The 19,163-nt window shown below is 45.6% G+C and overlaps 1 protein-coding gene across 2 annotated transcripts in view; it reads left to right on the plus strand.

Moving 5' to 3' along the window:
• The window catches only part of LOC146178965 (uncharacterized), a 45,146-nt gene that overhangs the window by 8,833 nt on the left and 17,150 nt on the right, over positions 1-19,163 (plus strand). The window contains exons 2-4 of one of the 2 annotated variants that reach the window (XM_084578672.1): positions 4,919-5,069; positions 5,489-5,536; positions 6,751-8,009. In XM_084578672.1, the coding sequence (XP_084434798.1) occupies positions 4,946-5,069; positions 5,489-5,536; positions 6,751-7,826 (1,248 nt within the window). In that variant the 5' untranslated portion in view covers positions 4,919-4,945 and the 3' untranslated portion in view covers positions 7,827-8,009. Of the gene's footprint in view, positions 1-4,918; positions 5,070-5,488; positions 5,537-6,750; positions 8,010-19,163 lie in introns of those variants that run through there. The other variant, XM_084578673.1, reaches the window with a different exon arrangement.

Genomic DNA, 19,163 nt, shown 5'->3' on the forward strand with positions numbered 1-19,163 from the left:
CACGCGCCAAGACCACAGTAGCGATGTGCTCCGTGTCCGTCGAGAACGCCTGTTGGTGTCTGAGTGCGACATCTGGTTGGAATGAGGGTGTGCTGTTTTAATTCGTCCCTGGTTGAAAGTAGTTCTTGGGGGATTTCTTTCGAAGTTCGCGCCCCCAGATGGGCGGCAGAGGAGTATCATCTGGGCGGTCGAGACGGTCATATGCTTATCTTGCTCACATTCTGCACAACCTACGTGCTCAAAACGGCGAACATGAGCCATTTTTTGTGCCCCTGAGATGCCAGAGGTATGGTATGCCTTTCTTGCTATCATATATCAACATTCAGCAGTCCAAGTGCACCTGCTCCTCCCAAGACGATGGCATTAACCGTAAAAAGCTTCCAACGGATTCAAAGTCAACAAACGCACACGCAATAAACACATAAGCAAAATGAATTCCTCGAACCAGACGCAGAGTTGCACCCTTAACAAAATAATACTGTTTGTGTAATCATACCTTTGTCTGACCTGTTCAGAGGTGGCTAAAGACACTTGTACAATAATGACACATTTACTAGACTCCTGAGCTGCGTTATGCCGATACGGCAGTGTCTGCTTCAGCGTTGTAAGCAAAACGGGACGGACATGGCGCTAGAAGGTGCTACTCGCAGCGGATATTGCAGAGCACCGATTCGTTCGTGTTTGTGCGACACACGACGGGCTTTATTACTTCACGACCTGTTCATCGGCGCCGCATCAGTAGCCATTTTTTCCTAGTTTTCTCGACCGCCGCTGCTCTCCGTGGCGCCACCACTTATCCCCATGCCCATGTAAGGAAGATTTCTTTGATAACTCAAGAGGCAGTGCCCTACGTTTTGAAGCTAGATCAGGGTCCGTCCGTTTGTCCGTCCGTCCATCCATCCATCCATCTATCCATCCTCCCATCCATGCCTACAGCGGGTTGCCGTAGCTGTAGAGCGTGTTGTTTGTGTCTCCACATCATCGCGTCTCTACACCATGTTTCCGGCTGTTTTCATCGCTGCCAGCAACCAGCTGCATATTTAATTCCTGCTGACACTCTTTAGCTTTCGTAGTGCATCAAAATCATCGTCTGCGATGCTGTATTGCTGTGTACAGCAGTGCAAATACAGCAGGCGCGTTTCAGGAACTGGCCCTGACTGAAGTGCCGAAGAACTGTCCAAAAGTTTTTATTGACAAGCAGAAGGCGAGGTATGGCAACCACAGATACCTTTAAGTGGCTGTGAGGGCACACAATACCTCTGAAATGTTGACGCTTCACATAGAATGCGTACCATGCAGCGGACCTATTTTGTACCATTTACGTTTACTCCACGATCGGCTTTGTTTATTTACGCTTACTCTCCCGTCATTTTTGGGTTGGCATTTCGAACTATTAAACTGGATATTCCAGAGTGCACACTCCGCGCTGTCACGGCATGCGTCTTTGCACGCTATTGTGGCTCGCTCTGCAATCGACGGAAATTCGCAAGACCTGAGAAACTTCATGAATTCCTTGCGGCCACAGTAAGGTGTGAAGTGTGCCTTTCAAATGAGATGACTTCAGAGAATGCCAGACAATAAGGACGCTACAACCAGACGTCGTGCTGTAGGTTTCCCCCGGTGCCCTGCGTATCAACAGTGGAAAAGAAAATGAGAGGCGGCATTCAGAGCGTAAAGCTGTAAAACCATGTTCTCATAGGGAGAGATGCCAAAGGAGCGAATAAAGTACAATATTTAACTAAATGTTCTTTTTTGGCTATTTTAGAAGGATTCAGTGCTTTTAAAAATTCTGTAGACAAAAATGAAGTTTCATAGCTTCCATTAATATAATGCTGCATAAATAATTTTTCTTTAGTGTTCATGGCTGGATGCAAATATGACTGAAGTAGAAGTACCACCTAAATATAGGTAGAGGTATCTTACCTCTACTCACGTATGGTGCTAGAGCGTTGAGGGTAACGAAAAGGGTTCTACAAGCTGAGGACAACGTATACGGCTATAGTATTAAAAGGCAGGTGTAAAGCTAAGGGATAGGAAGCTTGCACAGTGGGTCAGAGAAATAACTCAAGTTAGTGACATTGTAGCGGAAATGAAGAAATGGGCGTAGGCAGGGCATGTAGCACGAGGAGGAGATGGCCGATGGTCGCTTATTGCAACAATCTCACTCGAAGGAAAGGAAAGCATAGCAGGGGGCGGCAGACAGGTGGGTGGATGAGGTTAAGAAGTTCGCAGGGGTCAAGTGGATGCATCTAGTACAGGAACGGGTTATTGGAGGAATATGGGGAGCCCTTTGCCTTGCAGTGAATAGAGTCCGGCTGATAATGATGAGATGTACCAACACACTTTTTGGGTGCAATTAGCCACTATGACGCCAGCAGCTGACAGCCCCCAGCTAAGTCTCATCTCCTAGGGGGAAATCCTCAAAGGCCTTTTTATAGGCACTGCCGGCATGTATAAGAGGCACCTCATCTAACGGAGCCTGTAGAATACTTCCCCCACATTTCCCATGTGCCCGTTTCCAATATAATAAATGGGGGCGCTCAAACTTCACCTCAAAAATACATGGGACAGTGCCTTTGGCATTGTCTTTTCATTCCAATATATATAAATATTTCATAATTTTCTTGATTAAATTAATATTTTTAAATATTACTGTAACCTCCCAATTTATCTAAAACACACTTTATTTTCTTTTAAGCATCACAATGCTTTCACTAAGGGATCCTTTTACAGATTTGGCACCCGGTTCTGATGCAAAATGCCTGGGCTAGCACTTAATGGTAATAAATTTGTTTTTATTGCTTATTCCTGCGGACACGTTTTTCTCAATTCTGCGCTGGGCGATAGCGACGTCTTTTAGACTGAGCAAGCTGTAAACGTTATCGCGTAAAATGACCACAACAGTTGACACAGTACAGACAAGATAACGTTTTCTCGCATGACGAAACTTCTATCAAGGCACGTGAAAACACTAATGACTGATTGACTACTAAATGACTACTAAAAGACGGTGAATTACAGCTCAACACTCTGTACGTAGGCAACAGGCTCTAAATGCTGGCATACTTTACGAGAAGCCTAACGTAACTGTTTGAAATCATGTCTGGTATTGACAACTTAAGCGCTCAGGTAACCTAGAAATAGTTTTCACGGATACCGTAACTTACACTTTGTGAAGAAAACAATAATATAAAGGCTCTTCTTCTGTGAGAATAGTTCTTAATGCTAGAAAACAAAACGTTCGTTGGTGGGAGGAAGCAAATGTGCACTTATGTGTTCTTGCGCATAAAGCCTCATCTCTGCACAAACGTCTTCGAAAAACGGGACCCGAGTCATTCCGGAGCCACCTGGCATTGAAAAGATTTGTTGGTGCACGAATTGCAGAATTGGTATCGGCATTTACTAGGATACCTCTACGCATAGCCACCTACTATAATTTAAGATGGGGAAATGCCTAAAATTTATATTAAAAGCGTTGTCAGATTTTAATAATGCTCTAATACGCATAGTATGGTGGCTGCCTGGTGACGGACGAGATGTCCTTCAAACAGACTACCAGCTTACTGCCTCAAGTCGCATACTGATCTTTTGTGGCTATGCAGGGGATGCTACGAGTGCGAGACACTGGCTTCTGTGCTATTCTCACGCGCTCAGAAACCAAAGACGCAGACCTCTTAGCTTGCAGCCCGTGCTGGTAGTTAACAATCTTTACTGAAACCTGCCCCCTGAGGCGCGTGCTTAAGAACTGCCGTTGTCTAACTCGACGTGCAATGCCGCATGCCACCTTTCGTATGGTGGGCGCTGCAGAGATGAGGTCAAGTTGTGGCGCCATTTGTTGAAGGATGCAGTCCATACCAATTAGATACCACGGGCACGTGAGCAGGAGGTCAATAAGTAATAAAGCCGGACATGGTGCGACGTAATCAGGGCACATAATATCAAAAGCGAAAGGATCTGCCTTATCTGATTTCGCATTAGGTGGAAGGGCGGAATAAAAATCAACCTCAAATCAAATCAGAAAGTAGCTCCGAACAATTTTCATCCTCAGTTGTGCCAAAATAAGTCTTTGCTTCTGTATCTTATATTTTATGTATGAGAGTGTGATATGTAATAACAATATTTTTATTCCTGCGTTTACTCAGTACGCTTGAAGTGCTCTTGCGATGTATAGCATTACATTTTAGTTCTTTTGTTTCGTTTATACGACACCAGAAGTTGAGTCGTTGTTTGTCTTCTGCAGTTGCCTGTAAAATGGGGGCTGCGGCTTTGTCAAGCTGTATTTTTACAGCTTTTTCTACAGCTCCTGTGTCCATATATCTTTGAGGCAGAAATAAAATTTATTTATTTATTTACCTTCCAGTGCTCTTCCATGTCGATTCAGCAACATTGCTTCTAGACCCCACAGGCACGTTAATACGTCTTGGGTAATGTTGTGTTTTATATGGAGTACATCGGACGATAGCCTGCGCTATTGTGGGATGCCCTTTTTTACAGCCGGATTTTTATTGTTCTTCATAATTTTTGTCTGCAGTGCCGGGTGCGTGTTTCGCAAAGCTCAGTGCCACGGACAGTTACGGACAAGTTAGTGATTGTGTCAGTTTTTGCATAAACCTTTAGCTATTTTTTATACTTACAGCCGACAAATTATTACAGAGGCAGTAAATTAAATAGCGAATAATCGTTGGTGTAGTGTAGGGGCAACGTTCTGTTTCTGTCAATATTTTTTTCCTCGCATTATTAGAAATTTCTGCGCCAACCGGTTGCATGCGGGCGGGCTGAAAGGTTTTGTGAACTGCGGCGTGGTATTTCTGGTGTGACAACCTATTCTGTTGATGCCTTTTGTTCGTGAGTGTTTGTTCTTATTTGTGTCTTGTGTCGACGAGAAATAAGCACAGCCACTCTGGCAACACTGCCGCAGGCTTCGAGGAAAGCGTCTATCCCAAATATGGAGAGCGATTTGTCTGGAGAGGCTCTACCTCCTGCCGACCAGGAGACGGCGCCGACCAACAGGCCGCCCAAGAGGCTGCCCAAGATGGTCAACATAATCGAGGATGCTGTTAGCAAGTGCAGTGAGTGCACATCCTATTTACTACGAGTACAGTGGTGGCCTATAAGTTTGCGCCTAGTGGTGTGTTATATAGGGTTGTCAAGTACAATACAGTATACCTTATAGGCGAACATTGGACGCCGGCTGTTTAGACTATGGTTTTAGTTACAGCAGGAGTGTCTTGAATTTCTTCAGCTGGTGGTTGGTGCGTAATTTTCACGCAACATCAACACGAATTTGCACTCCTAAACTGTCGAAAAAATTCTGCCTTCTTGGAATGTACAATTTGGTTTCGTGAAATGTTGGCGCTTCGTTAGCCGTTCCTGAAAAGTCAGCATTTTTATCACCTTTGTCAATTCTCATTGCTCCGGCAAAGAACGTAGCTGCAGATGTTAGCGTGTTGGTTCTAATCGTTCATATTTTTGCTGTTTTCTCTTGCAGGTATCCGCAAGGGCGTTACTCCAATGTATATTCGAAACTACATCCTTGGTAAGCTGAATTTCAAATTACTATTTTCTCCCGTATTTTTTTCAAGATGGGCATACATAGGGCTTTTTCCCATAAACACTAATATTGAGGATGATTAGGTCATGTACGGCTGTCATGCGACTTCTGCTTCAATTCGCTTATTAAGCCATAGCATGTATTCGTCCGCAAGAGGCGTATTTAGGGAGGGTAGGTTTTTTTTTTTTTTAATTTTGCTTTAAAAGCAGTTGATATTCTTTGTTGGCTAGATTGTTAACTATCGTGGAAAATAAGCACTGCGAACAGAAAGGTGCTAACAGCGAATACAGATAGGGGGCCGCACAGGTGCTGGACTACTAGCTGAATGTTTTATTAAAAATAGGCACAATTAATATAGACGTAAGCGATCACATGCAAATTCAAAGCAAAATCCCGGTCGGGAAAGAAATAACGAAATAAATTGAAACCATTATCAAATTTAAAATGATCGCAGTACGACCAAAATTCGAATGAACTTATTGAACTTTCTATGAAAAGTAGATTTGCCTCTCAGTCGTATACAAACTGGCATAAAAATACGTAAACTGCAAGGAGCACGAATTTAGGACGGCTGTCACGGCAGCGGCTGATATGTACAGTTCTTGCTGTATTGATTTTTTTTATTTTTTAACCTTTAATCTGCTACACGCATGCACTTCCGTAACCATACTGTTTTACTCAGTTTTTTTTCTTTTTTTTCCATGCGGCCTACAACTATCGCGTTTACGCTTTTGTCCTTAAGACAGAAGTATAGTAATAGCTAAATATTTTTGATAATTAACCTTGGTGAACGAAAAATACAGCAGATTAGCCTAGGTGAGTCTGAAGAGCCTCTGAAGTGGCTTCACTGGGCACGGTCTCACCGTATTATTTAAAAGCCTTCTTACAGTTAGCTGGGAAACCAGGTATAATTATGCAACCTTGACATTTAATCTCCTAGCTCGTATTTCGACGGCAGTGCTGCAAAGGTGTCAGCCACCAGTGAATAGTCGCACGTACTGTACAGTTTCAGTTTGAGGGCAAGTTTACCGCATCGAATTCGCCTTGTTATTAAGAAGCGGGCTAAATGCATATTTTGAAGAAACGATTTGGTACAGTAAGGAAGGGCGTACATACTGGGGGTTACACCGTACTTGCTTCTTTGCAGCGCATGTACTGTCATATCTTTGAAAACGTGCTCTTGGTTTGCCTCGCCGCAGGAAAGTACCCTCAATTAGATAGTCAGCGCTTCAGGTTCACATTCCAGAAGGCATTTCAAACGGCCATTGAAAACAATATTCTGCTCCGTACGAAAGCAACAGAGACTGCGCGGGGCTTGAGCGGTCGAGTCAAGCTTGCAGCAAAAGGGAAGCCTCCACGGAAGGCTCAGACTCCAAGTGCATCGAAAGAATCTTCAAATCCATCCTCGAAGACCTCCCTGGAAAAGACAAAGAATGATGACGCCGTAGGTGCCACTGCGCGGGCCAACAAAACCATAGCGAACAAGCCTCCTGAAGTACAGAAAAAGCATCGTGCTGGTGCTAAGAAGGCTGCCGCCGCAGATACGACCACTAGAGACAGCACCACGGTTTTAAAAAAGGCCTTGAGGTCGGCTTCGGCGGCCACCAAAGTCGTGAAGAGCACCACCGTCCCTGTTTCAAAAGCTCAAAGGAGAAGAGGTGCAGCAACAAAGCGAGGAAAGGAAAGTGGGGAAAAAACGAAGGCAGGGGAAAAAGAGGACGTGCCTGTTGCAAAGAAAGTTATGTTCATCGACGTGGAACATTCTGGCAAAAGTAGAAGCTTTGGAAGTGCAGGTTCTGCCGCAGACCAAAGCGATGGGGACGATTTGAGTGACGACGCAGTGAGCCAGACGGCGCGGAGAGTCACGCCGGCGCAGTGTGAAAGTAACGACTCTCCTGAACTGCAGGCGGAGGAGGGTCATGAGTCGCGCATCGAAACCACTCACCGTAGCGACACCGCGCCGAGCACGAAGGGCAAAATTTCTGCCAATGAAAAGGAGGCCACGGCCGGCGAAGGTGCTCAAAGTTTGAACACAATTCGCATCGCTGAAGCTAAAAGGAGGCCTGGCAAGAAAGTTGCCCGTAAAAAGCTTGCAGGACCTAAGAAAACAGCCACCACTGGACCCTCCGACTACTCCGGAACTGAAAATCCTACCGATATGTCGTCTACGCAACATCCAGCCAATGCCAGTGGGTCGACTGGCGACCTTTTGGACCCTGACAACAAAATGAAAGCTAAGAATCGAGCGAAACCTGTGCGTCGGGCCAAGAAGTGATTGACTGAAGACTGGTGACAAGGCTGCATTTTTTTCATGGAGTTTTTAGTATCTAAAACACGGGAATGAGAAGATATTCTACGTGCAGTTTTTAGAATCATTCTTTTAATATATGTGGGGAAATTAAACCGCTTGTGTGACTCCTGGGGCACTATTCTCGACTATTCGCCATTTTGTTCAAATTGTGCCACACTCATGGCGTGCCAGCAGGGCGGTGTCACGTTACGTAGGCACACTACCTGGGTATACGTTGTTATTTAAAAAAAATGACGACGATTACGGTACTTTCTAATGCGAAATTTGAGCGCAGCTCGTCAGCTGTTTCAGCTTTTCTATAGATTTAGGCAACTAATTCGAGCAAGACATATATGCACAATTACAGACAACTGGTTACGAGGGACAATGGCGACGACGACGCGAAACCCAGGAACAGGCGCCAAAGAGCTTAATGCTGGAACGATGCCATTCGAGACATATTTTGATACCGTGGTGAACTAGGTGTATATAAGCAAGCTACATCAAAATATGATGCTTTTCTCTGTGAGTGTGTGAATTCTCGGTTACTGCACATGTTACCCTGCAGTTCGGTGTGGGCGCTCGCATTATTCATGAATTAGCTTTGCAGTGTGCACCATTTGTGGTCGCGTCTTCCACTTGAGCTGTGAAGCGTGCCTTTCATAATTGTTTCACACGAATGTAAAGGCCAAGTGTTGGTCACTTGTTTCTGTGGACACCTGAATCGCGCCGGAAGGGGAGGAAGGAAGGTGAGAGTGAAAGTCCACTTGAGCTCTGAAGCGTGCCTTTCAAAGTTGGTTCACATGAATGGAAAGGCGCAGTATCTGTCACACTTGTTTCTGTGGACACCTGAATCGCGCCGTAAGGAGAGGAAGGAAGGTGAGAGTGAAAGTCCACTTGAGCTGTGAAGCGTGCCTTTCATAATTGGTTCACATGAAAGGAAAGGCGCAGTATCTGTCTCACTCGTTTTCTGTGGACACAGCAACCGCGCCGTAAGGGAAGGAAGGAAGGTGGGAGTGAAAGTGGAGCTGGTTACGAGGGACAACGCCGACGCCACCGCGAAACCCAGGAACGGGCGCCAAAGAGCTGCGCTCTAAAAAACGAAAGAAAAAAATAGCCGACTGTTACGTTACTTTCTAAAGCGAAAATTGAGCGCAGCTCATCAACTGTTTCCGCTTTTCGATAGATTGAGGCTAAGAATTCAAGCAAGACATGTATGCACAATTACAAAGAACTTTTTATTCTTCGCACATATTCCACACGAACAAGTTCCTCTTCTGCGAGTGACAGGCACTAAGCCTTTCGTTGCCTGTAAACCATTTAACTGCCTGTAATTAAGCTTCGATGGAGGTGAAACAAAGAGGCCTCCATGGGCTGTGCAATGTCAGTGCTGTTGTTATGGCTGTAGGAAGAACAATAACAATTGGTTCATAGGAAGGGAAGGCGCAGTATCCGTCACTTGTTTCTATAGACACCTGAACCGGTCCACAGGGGAAGAGAGGAAGGTTGCAGTTAAAGTGGAAAGAGAGAAAGAGAAGCCGTATTGGAGGGCTACGGAGACATTTCGACCACCTGGGGATTTTTACTGTGCGCTGTGTCACGATATGGGAGGAGAGGGACGAAAGGCCGCTGCCAATGTCTCCCCGCACTCTCAGTATTGCCAGTTCTGGTGGGAAGAGGGACAAACACCTCTACCCGTGTGTTAGATTTAATGCAGGACCAGGTGGCTAACAGGCGATAGGTCCACGCCTGATCAGCGACCGACCGGAGGCACGACACAGGAGTCGGAAATGAAAGGAAAAGGATTTAATTTCTAAACAAAAATCAGCACATTTAAAGCTGTTAAATCCTAATCCAAAAAAGCAGGTGTCACAGAATAAACAGAACAGAATAACAGCATCCAAATATACAGATGAAAGAATATACAACACAGAACAATTTGGAAGGGAAGAATTAAAGAAAGAGTTCACCAGATGACAGTGTAGCGAGTGCTTAGCTGTTCGGGGTGGTAGGGTCCGATCCGAGGTGAGCGTCGTGCTGTCGTCGTCGGCTCGCCTGAGACATTCCTCGCTGGGCCGGACACCTTGCGACGAGCAGACGCTCCCTGGATGACGCGCCACACACACGCGCGGTTAGCGAGCACACCACCACCACTTTCAGAGTCTCAGTCCCGACTGAAGTCTGGCCAGACGCATTGCACCGTACGCCCGCAGCGTCCCCCTCCCCCGCTGCCGTCTGCAGACAGCCCGGGGCCCCGGACGGACGAATCAGCGTCTGCGGTAAAACATAAACCCCCCGGCCGAAACGTCTCGGCCCGAGCCGCCGGCTGCCCTCGCAGACGCTCGCATTCCGAGAAACACCGCTTTCCCGGAGTCGGGAGCCAGACAGTGGGGGTTGGGGGACGGAACTTTCGAGACGGCGTCCCCGGCGCTGGGTTCAACAACCGCGTCTGGCGGTCGCAAAACGGGCGAATTCTGCTTCACGCTGACATCGCACAGCACACGGACGCCTCTTCGTTTCGCCTACATCGAAACGCAGCCGCCGAGGTCGGGTTCGAACCCGGGTACTCCGGCAGAGTAGTCGGGCGTCTTACCACTGCACTACCCGGAGGGACAAACCGGCTCTAGGAAGAAGGCTGTGTAGCTGAGCCACCTCCGCTGCCTCGTGCGGACAGAAGAGAAAATAGAGAAGAAAAACAAAGAAGAGTGGAGAAAGACGCTAGGAGGCCATAACAGCCGTCATCCACCGCCAAAGCGGTGGCGGGTGCAATGACGGCCTACAACAAATAAACATTCGGTGGCAGGCCAACTCCCAAAGCAGGCGGCGGTGTCTTAGCCCCATCAGGGCCAGGCCCAGCCAACCTCCATCCCTCATCCCTCGATGTCAGTGCACGTTACAAATCGCCATGTGATATAAGCCCCGCCGGGGTGGTGCAGTGGTAAGACGCCCGACTACAGTGCCGGAGTACCCGGGCTCGAACCCGACCTCGGCGGCTGCGTTGCGATGGGGGCGAAACGAAGAGACGTCCGTGTGCTGTGCGATGTCAGCGCACGTTAAAGATCCCTAGGTGGTGGAAATTACTCCGTAGCCCTTCACTACGGCTCCTCTTTCTCTCTTTCCACTTTCACTCCCACCTTCCTCTCTTCCCTTACGGCGCGGTTGAGGGGTCCACAGAAAACTAGTTAGACAGTTACCGCGCCTTTCCCTTCCTACAAATAAGTTTTTTTAACAGGTGTGTTGCGGTGACTGCGTCTTTCCTTTTCTGTGAACCAATTATTATTGTTATTGGTTCTAATTGATTACCTGATTACGTCGACCATTTTGTCATTTGCACACCTTTCCTTGACGCTCTATCCAGTGGTACCATTCTTTTTGCTCCGGAGGTAGTTACGAGGGACTGCGGCGACACCGACAATTACGTTGCTAGTTAAGAGTTACGGCGAAAATGCTCGAATGGGCGCCAAAGAGCACCACTCGAAAAATTCCGAGAGCACTGAAATGCATCACTATTGCGTCACTACAACAGCGATTAAGGACATTTAATATTTTTAAACGATCGAATCTTTGAAATATTTGAAAATCACAGCCTTTAAATATTTAGCACAAACTGTCAAAATTGAGGGAGCTCTGCCGTTAAGGTATGACTTGCTAGAAAGCGTTCACAGACAATAGCGAAAAATGGGCGGCAACCAATAAGCAATAAGACAACCTTTCTCACCAATCAAAGACTGCGGAAATGATATTAACTAAACAAATACTTGGGAAAGGAGAGGTCCCAAGCAAACATAGGAAGGGCACTGACGTCACGACATTCCGGAGCTCTGCCTTGGTTGGTTGGTTGGTTCATAGGAAGGGAAAGGCGCAGTAGCTGTCACACTTGCTCTGTGGACACCTGAACCGCGCCGTAAGGGAAGGGAGGAAGGTGGGAGTGAAAGTGGAAAGAGAGAAAGGGGAGCCGTAGTGAAGGGCTATGGAGTAATTTCGACCTCCTGGGGATCTTTCCCTTGTTTTCTTTTCGCACACGTGCATGCGGGGCCAACGTACGTTGCGTGAACAACAGCTGAAGTTCTTTATCAAAAAAAAAACAAACAGAAAGCTCTCAGTGAGGGGTCCAACGCTACGTGGAAACTCCCACTTGAGCAAGCGCTTCCTCTGAGCACTTGTGGCTCGATGATCCATTGCGCCTCAACGCGCTTGTCAGCAATCGCACAGCTGCTACCCCATGCGCAGAGCGAGACGCGCACGCAGCAATACGAGAATACATGCAAAGGAAAACGTCCACTGGTCCCCGATATGACATTCAACACTGAACACTGCAATAAGGGTACGAGCGCTCTGCGGCGGCAGGTGCCGTCATATAGCTGCCATCGCGCCTCCATCGTGCGTCCGCGGTTCCACCAAATTGGGAGTCGCCGTGACCGAGAACAGGGGCACACCTCAAAGTATCTACCTAGGTTCGTACGCTCTGAACGGAAAACCGAATGGCGCGAAAGTTCACCGAACTTCACAGCATAGTAAAAAAAATGAGCTAGTTGTGCCTGTAACTCTATTAGACTGTGTTATACAGTAGCGAAGGTTGAATGACTGCAATAGAAAACTATAGCTTTGGTGTGTATCATTTAATAAATCGTTATTGAAATCTTCAACGACTACAATTCGGCCATGATTTTCTTGAGATATTGTAGCAAGGATTGATTCGAACCGTGCTAGATATTATTCTACTGCCGAGTTTGAGGGGCTTTAACCAACACCAATAATAAGACCGAATCCAAGCTTAATGAACAGTGCCTCAGTGGCTGCATCGATAACAGACGCAGAGGACAGAACCTTGTAGTTAATGTTTTCTTTTAGAAATAATGCAACGCCACCTCCACGTGTGCGTGAGCTTCTTGGGAGTGAAGATAGCTTATATTCTGGGATAGACACCGATTCACTATTTTTAAGACAAGTTTCTCTTAATGCAATTACATCGAAAGCAATTGTATGTCGAGAGAGGTGAGTTAATAGGGCATCCATGTTTTTTCGGACACTGCGACTACCACAGTGAAATATAGAGAACCTTTTTCTCAATTTGCTAACGTCACTAAAAGAGTAGTAGATGAAGATGGGAAATCTACACGAAGATGCGATTAACATTTACACAATTTTACTTAGATCCCCCTCACACGTCACTTGAAAGACAATTAACGTTTCAGTCCTTCTCGCCAAAATCGTGCCCTGAAAAGTGCAAACAAACCCCCGGTTCGTCTCTTTCCTCAGCTTACGAGGTTTACTTAGCAATACCTTATTTTCGACAAAGAGGAGCTCGTTTACATAGAGCGTGTCATCACCTTGAAACCCTAGAAGACTGACATTCAGGTGCGCTTTTCTTGCGACAGAAAGTACCCTGCCACGAACAGAGCGAGATAAGAACTTCACGACCACGTTTAGTTTTGTGTTGTCTTTGGACGGCACCCCATGGGCTATATCAATGTCGTCTTCTGAAACCGCCGTTCCGAGGCATGTAGCTACCTTTTGCACAGTTTCTCCTAGGTCTTCGTTAGGAACAACCGGGAGGCCTTTGATTTCAATATTCGTGTTCCGGCTGTACTGCTTGAGCTTTATGATTTGCAAGATCTTCATTTAGCTGTACATGTTTTGATGAAACTAGGTGCGCTTGCGCCTTCACATCTGTTAGCTCTCTGTGAAAGTTCTTCACATCGTTATTTGAACTCTTCAAACGCCTCGTTCATGAAGGCAATTGATTCTCTTATGTCTGTTACCTCTGAGTGAATTTTTCGATTTGAACTCTTCACTCTTTCTGCGTTGCTCTTCATTTCAGTAACCTGTTGTTTCACATCCAAAGCTTACCTAAACAACGGCACGTAAGAGCACTTCAAGAAGATAGCAGTCCGGCGAAATTACCAAGCTGTACATCGTTTACTTTTCCCTCGAACGCAGGGACAACGGCGACAGTCCCATTCACAGTGACATTCACATAACGGTTCACATAAATAGCATCTATACAGCTGTCTTAAAACGGCTAAGCAAATAAACAATCAGGCTTTGGGTGCTTTCCGAACATCGACATTAGACAATTAACAACGAACAGCGTACGTTGAACTTTGTTTTACTACATACTGATAATTATAATGACAGAGCACGCTTTACAGGGGAGGCGCTACTCGCCAGATTACTAAATTTGAAAGCAATGTGGATCTTTAATTAACTGACTATACAAATGAGGACGGAACGGAATAATAGCATTATTACTGACGCATGCGTCAGCATGCGTTAGCCTTTATAAATGGCTTAAATGAAAGTTTTCATAAAAGCAACAGCAACAACATTAGGGCTGCGAGCTGGCTTCTGCTTCGAATTAAGCCTTTAAACAAAAGAAACCGTTTCACATAATCGTGCCCTACTACGCAATTCCGGTCTTAAATAACATCTATACAGCTGTCTTAAAACGGGTAAGTAAATGAACACTCAGGCATTGGATGCCTTCCGAAAATCGACATTAGGCAATTACCAACGAACAGCACAAGTTGCTGTTTGTTTTGCCACATGCTCACAATTATAATGACAGAGCACGCTTTACAGGGGAAGCGCTACTTGCCAGATTAATAAATTTGAAAGCAATGCGGATCTTTAATTAGCTGGCTATACAAATGTGGGCGGAACAGAATAACAGCATTATTAGCCTTTACAAATAGCTCAACTGAAAATTATGATAAGAACAACAGCTACATAACATTAGGGCTGCGAGCTTGCTTCTGCTTCGAAATAAGCCTTTAAAAAAAAAAAAAAAAACATTTCACATATTTGTGTTCTACTACGTAACTCCGGTCCTAACTAATTATATACAGCTATTTTAAAACGGCTGAGGAAATAACATTCAGGCACTGGGTGCCTTCCGAACATCGACATTAGGCAAATAACAACGAACAGCGTAAGTTGAAGTTTGTTTTGCCACATACTCTCCATTATAATAACAGAGCACGCTTTACAGGGGAAGCGCTACTTGCGATTATATTAAATTTAAAAGCAATGCGGATCTTTAATTAGCTGGCTATACAAATGAGGACGGAACAAAATAACAGCATTATTACTGTCGCATGCATCAGCATGCGTTAGCCTTTACATATAGCTCAAATGAAAGTTTTTATGAAAACAACAGAGCTGGCTTCTGCTTCGAAATAAGCCTTTAAAAAGAAACGTTTCACATAATACTTTTTTCTCATTTTTGAAACAATTGGTGGGGTTATTCCTTCCTTTGTGCTTCACTGGCCCCTTTTGCCTGCAATAAGACGCCCAAGATACTGGAGTATTAATATAAACAGCGCGAACACGAAGACAAAGGACAAGATACAAGAAGCCTTGTATCTTGTCCTTTGTCTTCGTGTTCGCGCTGTTTATATTAATAATGAATAAGTACCAACTCGCCCAACAAAGTATCTTGGTAATACTGGAGTAAGTGCGCTGCAGAGGGAAGAGTGACGGGAGTAAGAAGCCGGGATTAAATATGTGTTCCATTTACCAAATCTTTCGTGGTCGTCCCTTTTAAATAGTTCTGGTCTTCACTTAATTTACTAAACTTCTCTTGATTTATCAGCCTCGCCACGGTTGCGTAGGGGATAGGGTGCTCTGCTGTACCCGAGGATGCGGGACAGAATCCCAGCCGCGAATGTTGCTTTTGGATGTAGACGAAGAGCAAGGCTCCGGTATGCTGTGCAATGTCAGTGCACATTACAGTACCACAGCTGGTCGAAATTTCCGGAATCTCCTACCACGACATCTTTCGTAGCTATAAGCCGCTCTTGGACGTTACACCCGGTAAAAAAATATATATACATGATTCACCGGTGGCCACATACAGGATTTTAAGGGTTCCCAGTTATCAGTTATTTTTCTGTAACTTCACGGGAAAGATGTCTGAAAATTGCTCTTTCTGTAGTTACCTTAACAAGGCTAGTGGTTATGATTATGATAGCATGCCGAGTGCAATAAAAAATGTGTGTGCATGCACGTACGCGCACATGTGTGTGTGTGCGTGCGTGCGTGCGTGCGTGTGTGTGTGTGTGTGTGTGTGTGTGTGTGTGTGTGTGTGTGTGTGTGTGTGTGTGTGTGTGTGTGTGTGTGTGTGTGTGTGTGTGTGTGTGTGTGTGTGTGTGTGTGTGTGTGTGTGTGTGTGTGTGTGTGTGTGTGTGTGTGTGTGTGTGTGTGTGTGTGTGTGTGTGTGTGTGTGTGTGTGTGTGTGTGTGTGTGTGTGTGTGTGTGTGTGTGTGTGTGTGTGTGTGTGTGTGTGTGTGTGTGTGTGTGTGTGTGTGTGTGTGTGTGTGTGTGTGTGTGTGTGTGTGTGTGTGTGTGTGTGTGTGTGTGTGTGTGTGTGTGTGTGTGTGTGTGTGCGTGCATGCGTGCTTAGGTGAATACAATTAATTTCGGAAGGTGTCTATAATAGTGCACCGCTTTCCACTGAAGCGGATGCTGCTTCACCACTTCATTACTTAAAGAAATGACGGTAAATACAAAACCAGGAACAAGGCTGCAAACTCAACCTAACTAGACTACGCAGGAAACAACACGTTAGCAATGTTACGAGAGATTTCAAGATGATAAACAAAGTCTGGAGGGAAAAACATTAAAGAAGAATGAGAAGACATATTATAACCACTTTTTTTTTTTTTTGCCATGGCGCGTCCGGGGTGCAAAAGGGTTACTCGCAGATACAATTACATGCCGGATTCCCAAAGAAAGGCCAGCAATGCACGCTGGTCAGGCCCCACTATCCACACGTCACCATCTATAGCTGCGGTTGCAACATTGATGGAAGTATCGTTTACAGGGAATTTGTTTAGCAACGCATAACTCAAGCGCTTGCTTTGAAAAACGTGCTTCAAGCAAACGAAAGAGCTACGAACAGCACCCCTGGGCGGCGAGCGCGGATTTTGGTAAATTAAACATTTCTCATTTCAAGGTCACAGTTTATTTTTTCGTGGCGCCAAGCTTCTTTCTATCATCCGGCACAAATTCCCATCTTGCGTAGTCACCGTCGCAAGTTCGAGAGTGCTTCAATGAAAACTGCCGCTGCACTATGCGTATGCTTACCGCGCACTTTCGTATCAACTCGGTGCGCACCATTTTTCTCTGCATCAAGAAACGCTGCAGGAATTATCCGCCATTTCTGTTAAATCTCCTCAGGCCAAAAGGAATTCCCAAGGTTTGAGTATGCGGCCGCCTGTGCCTGGCAATTAAATTTTGTGAGAAATACCACAAAAATAGTGGAATTCAAGGAAATGTCTATGCTGGCTTAAGTGCATGAAAAATTAATGTTCCAATGTGAAAGCGGCAAATACGATTGTGCGTGTTGGTGCGCAATATCTTGCTACAACAACAGCGCATAAGGAACAGTGCAACAATAAGGTCTTTGATCTATTTTATATTATGCTACATGAAGACAGAGGCCTCAAACACCTATCTACAACTCCTTATGCATCACGAAATCTATTTTGCATTCATGTAGTAGGCGTAATCTCCAACAGCAGGAAAGTGGACTGTTTGATGCTGCACGGCTGATTTCAGATCTAAGCACGTATTACATATCAAAGGCATATAGCAAAATTTGGAAGCGCTTGTCAGCTCCACCGTGTCATGGGGTTAGGCTTCGTGACGTTCTACATTGAATCAGCCGGATTTTTTGGAAAACAGAGTATTTCACGCTGTGGCCTAAATACCAACCCTACCAGTATTCACTGTAACCTTGTTAGATTAAATTACAACTGTGAAGTCGACGACATCCGAAACAAAACATGAAAGACGAGGTTCAGCTCGTGTAGAAGCGCACCACCGTGATGGAGCAGTGGTCCAGTGTAGTAGTCAACGAAGCTGAAATATTTGCCTTTGCCTCGATTATTTACCCGAAGATGCAAAAATGTTTATTTTTTTTTTTCGAGATGAAAATGAGTTCAGGGGCTTTTAAAGGTGGGAATGCGGTTTACAGTGGAGCTCCTGCCAATTCGATCATGACGTGTGTTCTTTTGACGTCACACAAACCGCCGACACGGCGTCTCTTCAGAAGCACGAGCCTGGAACCTTGAGGTGCAGATGTGGTTTTAGCTCAGAATGCGAGTAGTCATTGTACTGCATCACAAGGGTGGTCAAATGGAAGTGTCGTACGTGCTACCTCGACACCACTGAGGAATGTTCGTACTGTAGAATTGTTAACAAGCCTCATGCGACAGCCTCTTACCTAAGGTGCAGAGAATAATGACGTGACAGCCAACGTTCGAGACGTGAAACCGAAGCTGCATTTGCAAAACAAATCTGACTATAATTAACTGTACGACTCTAACGCGCGGTGGCATATCTCACCTACTCTAGGATTGCCCTGCGTTTTCTACTGGACGCTCCGAGATCGAACACTACCGCCTGAACTACCGTTCGCTTCTAGGAACTGGCGCTAACGCCGCTAACACACAAATGATATTTGCCAAGTATGGCTCCCTTAGTGGCCCGGTCAGAGCAATATGATTTGAGTGACGACCTGTGCAAACAATGACGTTTCTGCCCACTCTCCTGTACCCCAATCTATGGCCGTGAGCCTTCCTATTCAATAAAGGACGTTCAAATCAAATCGAATCAAACCATTCTTTAATGCAGGAAGCCAATTTCGCGTGGTGATTCATGTACGCTCTTGTCTTGCGCACTGTTCCAAAAGGGGAAAAACATGCACCGTAGGATTCGGTGTGTATTCCTTCGAGGATATTTAGGTTCCTCCCCACACACTCATGCACACGCCTCCTCCTCCCCCCTCCCCGCACACACAAACACTGTTAATAGCATGCGATACATCTTGAGGTGCTTTCCCTGCGGTGAAGTCGCTGAGGTGAAGTCACTGACACACTTGATAAGGGGGCGGTTTTCTGAGACGAAGGCTATGTCCCCCAAATATACCCAAGATTACGGGATTGGGTGTGTTCGTATTTTAGGCTGTCACGCACCGCTATCTTTTCAAATTTCTTTTTTTTTTCCACTCGCAGCTGTAGACAGGAACGGCCTTCTAAGTGGCATCGCTTTTATCATCTGCTAATCCAAGTTCATTGAATGTACAAAAAAAAGTTCAAGGGGGCTATTTGGCCCACTAAAATACAATGAGGCAAAATCATTTATAGCGCGGTGGTTGTTGAGTCTTCTGAGCTATCTTTATTGAACCCTGTTAAATTATTTGGCAGTCTGAAGTCACAGATTTATGTTTGTTTATGCATGTGGCGCCTTCTGCGGAAGGACGGATGCGCGGACGTACACTTATGAGCCTATAAAAGCTTTCTCTTTGGAGTTCCTTGG

This window comes from Amblyomma maculatum, chromosome 9 (genome assembly GCF_055883805.1).
Source record: "Amblyomma maculatum isolate TAMU_Amacu chromosome 9, ASM5588380v1, whole genome shotgun sequence".
Taxonomy (NCBI): domain Eukaryota; kingdom Metazoa; phylum Arthropoda; class Arachnida; order Ixodida; family Ixodidae; genus Amblyomma; species Amblyomma maculatum.